The following is a 6,246-nucleotide window of genomic DNA, read 5'->3' as shown; positions in this document are numbered from 1 at the left end:
CTCCGTGGTCTGAGAGATTGTTATGAATTCCACTGATAAAATTTTATATATTTATGGTGTACATAACATTTTGATATATGTATACGTTACGGGATGATTAAATCAAGTTAAGTAACATATCCATAATCTCACATAAATTTTTTTTTGGTTGCTGTTTTAACACTAAGTTTTGGGGTGGTTTATTTCAGACATCCCAAATGACTGTCTATCTCATGTGACTTTAAGGATGTCTAAAGGTTCCCCAGTTGTGCAATATCTATAGGATCACTGAAAGCCAAGTCCCCAGGGAAAGGAATGATGAAAGGGGAAGTTGCTGGAAGGAGAGAGAGGAGGAAGTTGAGGCCATAGAGAGGAAGGCCCTGAAAGAAAACTTTAACTGCTTGCCAGTTTGGCCAGAGGTCTGTTTGAACAGGAACAACTGTATTTAGACCAGCAGTTCCCATGCTCTGTTTTATAGGTCTGAGCTTTCCCGTAGGTGAAATTATGTTTTGAAGTTGTGTGCCATGTAGTACCAGCTAGAATAAAGCCAACATTACACATTCAGTTCTACCATGGTTATTTTAGTTCTGTTCCATATCTAATGACCACCAACCTTGAATATCAATGTGTACAGTCCTTAGGGAGACCAGGACAGATTCACAATTTCAATGGGGCTACTGGAAAGATGCTTGGCTGTTTCTTTACTCATGGAAAGTCAGAAAAATCATGGTTATATAGGAAAAACAGGATATTTTAAGTACTTATTTCATTCGATAATATTGTTTTTCTCTTCACTGTCAAGAAAAACCATTAAAAAAATCATGTGTTTGTTTCCTTTGCTCTTAAATCATAATTATTCTAAAGAAAAATGTAGGAATGAAAGTTATCCAGGTCTATCAATTATTATTTAAAGTAATATCTGTTTTATTAGTGTGTAAAGGATTTAAAAGTGTTATAATGAAGCATTTTAACTACATAAATATTACTTCATAGCCTTTTTAATCATTAAGAAAGATAAGCCCTTTTCTTGTTGGTTCTTGATATTTTCCTATCTGTATTCAAATTAATGCAGAAGTAACAGCCATTATCTTACTTACTGGTAGCAAGGAGTTACATTATAAAAGCTTCTTGTATAAAATTTTATTCACTAATAGAAAAAAAAAGAGAAATAGTGGAAAACTGTTAACATTTAACACAGCATAAAATACATTGCCCATTCTAAATGGTTTAAGGTCTTAAAGAGTCTCTTCCAGGGGTTTTTGAATATTCAATTCTAGTAAATATCACAGCCAAAGAGTTCCAGGCGAAGTGCAATACTTTGATTCCATGTTTTAGGAATGACACGGATAAACCTGGAAATGATTGGGGGGTTGAAAAAGTTCTTCACATGTCCTTTGGTATTAGTATTTCCTTCAAAAATCTGAAAGCAAAATAAGAGAAAATCTTTAATGACAGCATAAATGGATAAGGTGTTTTTTTTTGTTTTTTTTTTTTTAAGACATGGTCTTATTCTGTTGCCCAGGCTTGAGTCCAGTGGCACAATCATGGCTCACTGCAGCCTTAAACTCCTGGGCTCAAGTAATCCTCTCACCTCAGCCTTCCAAAGTGCTGGCATTGCAGACATGAGCCATCATGCCCAACCCAGAAAATTTTTTATCCTATTAGCTCAAAATGAACATATCAAAGAACACATAGAACACTGTCACAGAGATGATCCTTTATCAGTTACGAAATCACATGCCAGATAGATTTCATCTCACCAGTGATCTGACTTAAATTGGGGAAAAATAAACAAGTCTCACACGGTGCTGTGGAGCAGCTGCAAAACCATTTCTGCCTTCAGCCCCTTTGTATTAGCTATATGACTGAACAAGTTACTTACTCTCTGATTCTTCATTTCCTCATTGGCAAAATAAGGATAATAAAATTTTACCTCACAGAAGTCATTGTAAATATTTAAAAATGTATCTCAACGTAAGTGCATTGTAAGTGCCAGGAAGTGGCCACAAATAAATGGTTAACTATTGCTAACATTTAAAATGTGACCATGCATTTTAATTTATTTATTCTTGTTGGCGTGTACCTTATATCCTCAACTAAAGTGTATAACTTCCCCCCCCCTCCATCATCAGCAAGTTCCCCAAGGTTTACACACACCAGAAATAAAATCACTATTTTTTTATGACAATGATATTTATCCGCCCACGAGGGCAACCTGGTGTAGTGAGAAATAAAACAAACCAAAACAGACAACCAGGAGTTTGTCTGAGACTAGGCACCTGAAGAACTAAGATTTAGAAGACTTAAAGAGGTGGTACATGTCACTGCATATTTGTCAAATGCAAAATACTGTTATTCTCATTGTAGCACAGTCTTCAGATTGCTTTCTCTTTGCCCAGAAGCCACTCTACCTTGTCCACCATGGAGGATTTCAGCCTGTATGGTTTCCATTCCACTCCCTGGTCACTGTAGTGGATGGTATAGCTCTTTACATACATTTCAGAGGACAGAGACTTGCAGCCCTGTGTTATGATTGCTGTTATCTTCTTGATCTTGAGTAGATCAATTTCTAGCCACTGCTTATTGTTGTTTGCCTATGAAAATGACAAAAACACATAGATAAGGAAGATGTTAAAACCTTTATTTTTCTTTAGACCAAGTTATGCAAAAAAGCACAGAGTTCAAAAGGATTTTGTTCTATCTTATCCCTTAGGATTCACAGTCTCCTAGAAGCTTTCCCTCTTTCTTCTTCATTGCCACAATATGTGTGTAAATTTTTATTGAAGTATTTCACACATTGTACTATAATTGTTTCTTTCTTAGTATTCCTTACTGCTTGAGGGTAAAGGCTTACTTCATTTTGTTTCCTGGTACTCACCACAATGTTAAGACACCCAGTTGGTGTTCAATAAATAGTTGTTGAATAAATGAGCTTTATTTGGAAAAATTATTAAATTGCTAAATTATCTGTGAATATTATTTTCTTAAGCAAATTTCTTTAAATACTCTGGTAATATTGCTGCAGGGTTATCTGGGAAATAATTGGATAGCATCCTCTCTCTATTTCACCTATTTTACAAAACACAACTTCTCTTTCCCCCTGTTAATGTCAAATAGCAGAAATAGTTCAATTTCTTCTAATATTTCAAATAAATGTAATATTTGAGAGACCTGATAAAACCATAAGTAGAGCTTGATACACAGTACAGTTATTGTCCTGTCTCCGCCTGACAAAATGCCTAATCACATGGTTGGTGATATGTGTTTGGAGAAAGATCAGAAGGTCTAAACTGAGTTTCAGAGTAATCTGAGATAAATTTTTACCTTTGGGAGATTTATCATCTACCATAAACTCATTCAATTCTAAAGGAAATAATATTGATATGTTTCTTCAACATCACCCACACATACATATGTGTATGTGTATATATAGGTGTATGTGTATATACAAAAATTCACATGCTATATGTATTTTAAAAGCAAATTAACTGAATTAGAATGATTATATGAGAAAACTTTTAACTCTATAACATCCTCTAGTGTCATCTGGGTGGTATCTTAGTGTGTCTTCATATCAAGGTTGTACCAGCGATACAGAGTATAACCAGCTAGAGGTTTTCATAGGCATAAAAGAGGTAGAGACATTTTAGTTATGGAGAGAACAGCATCTATGTGCATCCCTGCATATGTCCAGCTTTGATTTTCAACCTCTCTAAAGAGACCATATAAAGACATTTCATGTGAATGGAAGGGGGTTAAGTAAAACACATATTTCTGATCTCGAATTCTAACTTTGAAATGACACCATTAAAAATGAGCATTTTATCTTTGAGGCCTTTGTTATATCACAAAGACTAAGAGCAAATTATAGAGAGTACAAATTTTTTTAAAAGATTGTAAAATGAAGTATGGAGTGACAAGGTTATACCATGAACAAGTCTAAAGAGTCATCTGAAAAAGAATTGGATAACATCTCTTTAATTATTATTTATATTGCTATGTAAATTATATAAATGTAATATAACACTGTTTTTATTATTTTAACTTCTCTGGGTGTCAGCTTTGCCCTCTGCAAAATTGCAAAATGAGGTATTTGGACTGCTTCAAATGGTGGAAGGAGCATGGCCTGTTTACTGGGAGAATGGGATTCTAGTCCTGATTCTGCTACCAAACTAAGCTAAAATTATTTAATATCCCGTGTATTTAGAATTAAAAGGAAAAATCTAAACCAGATGCTTTGCTCCTTGCTACTGTAACATTCTGTGATTCCGTATTGGGCCAGAATGAGTTTCAAGACACAGATATCAGTTCCCAAGACTGTGTGGAATCCAGTCTTTTCTATTTACCCCACCAGCATCACAATTCTTTTTTCCTTTCTGGTGGCCTAATTTAAGAATATGCCCTGGAATTCTATAGAAAGTCAGGAAATTGTAGTGTAGGTATCTCAAGGGAGGGAGATATGAGGATAGAAAGTAGGGAATTTGGATTTAGTTGGCTGAAGGGATCATCAAGTTATCCATGCCATTCTGATATCTCAGGTCATTTAAAGAATTAATAAAAATGAGTCAACTATTAAGAGTTACCCCCAAATTAAATCACCTGAATTACTCAGTGGGCTAATATCAGGGACAGTATAACTCTCTGGAAGGTGTTTGTTTAACTTAGATCACTGATTTTATAACTCTGGTTTTGCAACATTTTACTATGCTTCTAGTTGTCTCAAGGAATATCACAAAGCTCTTAAAATAAGGAGGGCGGGGAAGAGAACAAAAGAGTTTAAATGACATTTCATTTAAGAAAATGAAAAAATATTGTTAAATTGTAAAGAAAAAATAAGAGATGATGTTGCAAATCTAAATCATTTGTTTATCACTAATGTAAGCTGTCTAAATGAGGAGTTGGCAAACTATGATCCATGGGCTAAATTTGGCCCGCTGCCTGTTTTTTGTAAACAAAGTTTTATTAGAACACAGCCAGCTCATTCATTTACATATTGTTTATGGCTACTTTACTGCTACAATGGCAGAGTTGAGTAGTTATGGCAGAGAATGTATGGCCCACAAAGACTAAAATATTTACTATCTATCCCTTTGTAGAAAAATTAATTTGCTTATTATTGGTTTAAATCAAGACTAGACCAAAAACCACAGAGATGATAAGTGACTTCTCTCTGAGACAAAGTTATAGTCAAAGCTATCAAATCCACAGACATCCTAGACTCTTGGACCTAGGATTTTAATCTGCAGAAACAGATTAAAATACTCCTGCTTCCCAGATCCTCCATGTTTGCGGTAGTGAGGGCCTTTGCTTTCTTCTGGAGCGCTAAGAGAACAACATGCATAGAGTATACTTGACCTTGGCTTGCCAGGCATTCACACGTCCCTGGGCATTCAGACGGGCACGGAAGGGTTCCCAGTAATCTCCCCACCAAGATTTTTTAAACGAAGAAGCTGTGATTTGCTTGTTTTCTATCTTTCCATTTTCGATACCCAGGGGTGTGGAACATCCTATCAAAAGAAAAGTAATGTGATTAATTACACACCAATATTCCCTGCATGGCATTTTGCACTGCAGAGGAGATAAGAAATAATATTACTACCAACGAATGACAAAAACAATAACCACAACAATGAAGATTTATTGAATCCAAGTGCCAAATACTGTTCTCAGGCTTTACATGTATTATTTAATGCTCATAAATATCTCCATTTTAGTATAGCCAAAACACAGTAACTTGTCTAAGGTAACACAGCCACAAGAATCAGAAACTGAATTGAATTCAGACAATCTGATACCAAATACCATGTTCTAAACATTTAAACTCACTTCCTCCTTCTGAGAGTCTTGGAAACTTTGGTCTTTGCTTTCAGGTGACAATAATCCTAAACTATCTATATATAAAAATCTGTTTCTTCTAACAAAAGCTACAAAGAAGATACAATGGACCCTCAGTCACTATTTAATATTTTCTGTTTCAACCCTTAGAGGGTAATTCAAGTTATATACCCTTTGGAATTTTTCCAAGGTGTAATTTGAATATCATAGGCAGCAAGGCAGACCTGTGACTGTAAGAAACACAGCTAGTGAGTGAACCTGGCTGACTGCCCATCATCTCTGTGACACTTTGTTCTTGTTGGTAAATCATGCAGAAATTTGCTTGAAGTGATGCCTTACTTTCTCCATGAAAATAAAAGAGCCCTAAAAATAATACCCACTGCTAATAATTACCTAAGTATCAAGAAAATGAATAAGAAGAAAATAATGCTT

The 6,246-nt window shown here is 35.1% G+C and overlaps 1 protein-coding gene across 1 annotated transcript in view; it reads right to left on the bottom strand.

Moving 5' to 3' along the window:
• Window positions 1-1,104: 1,104 nt before the first annotated feature.
• Window positions 1,105-6,246, bottom strand: part of F5 (coagulation factor V) — a 72,249-nt gene continuing 67,107 nt past the window's right edge. The window contains exons 23-25 of the mRNA XM_054495473.1: window positions 5,335-5,486; window positions 2,391-2,573; window positions 1,105-1,399 (exon numbers count right to left, since the gene is read on the bottom strand). Of these exons, the coding sequence (XP_054351448.1) occupies window positions 1,253-1,399; window positions 2,391-2,573; window positions 5,335-5,486 (482 nt within the window). The 3' untranslated portion in view covers window positions 1,105-1,252. The remainder of the gene's footprint in view (window positions 1,400-2,390; window positions 2,574-5,334; window positions 5,487-6,246) is intronic.

The sequence above is a fragment of the Pongo pygmaeus genome, chromosome 1, assembly GCF_028885625.2.
Source record: "Pongo pygmaeus isolate AG05252 chromosome 1, NHGRI_mPonPyg2-v2.0_pri, whole genome shotgun sequence".
In the NCBI taxonomy this organism is placed as follows: domain Eukaryota; kingdom Metazoa; phylum Chordata; class Mammalia; order Primates; family Hominidae; genus Pongo; species Pongo pygmaeus.
Note: the sequence above shows the minus strand (reverse complement) of the source record. Positions and strands in the feature narration are given on the sequence as shown.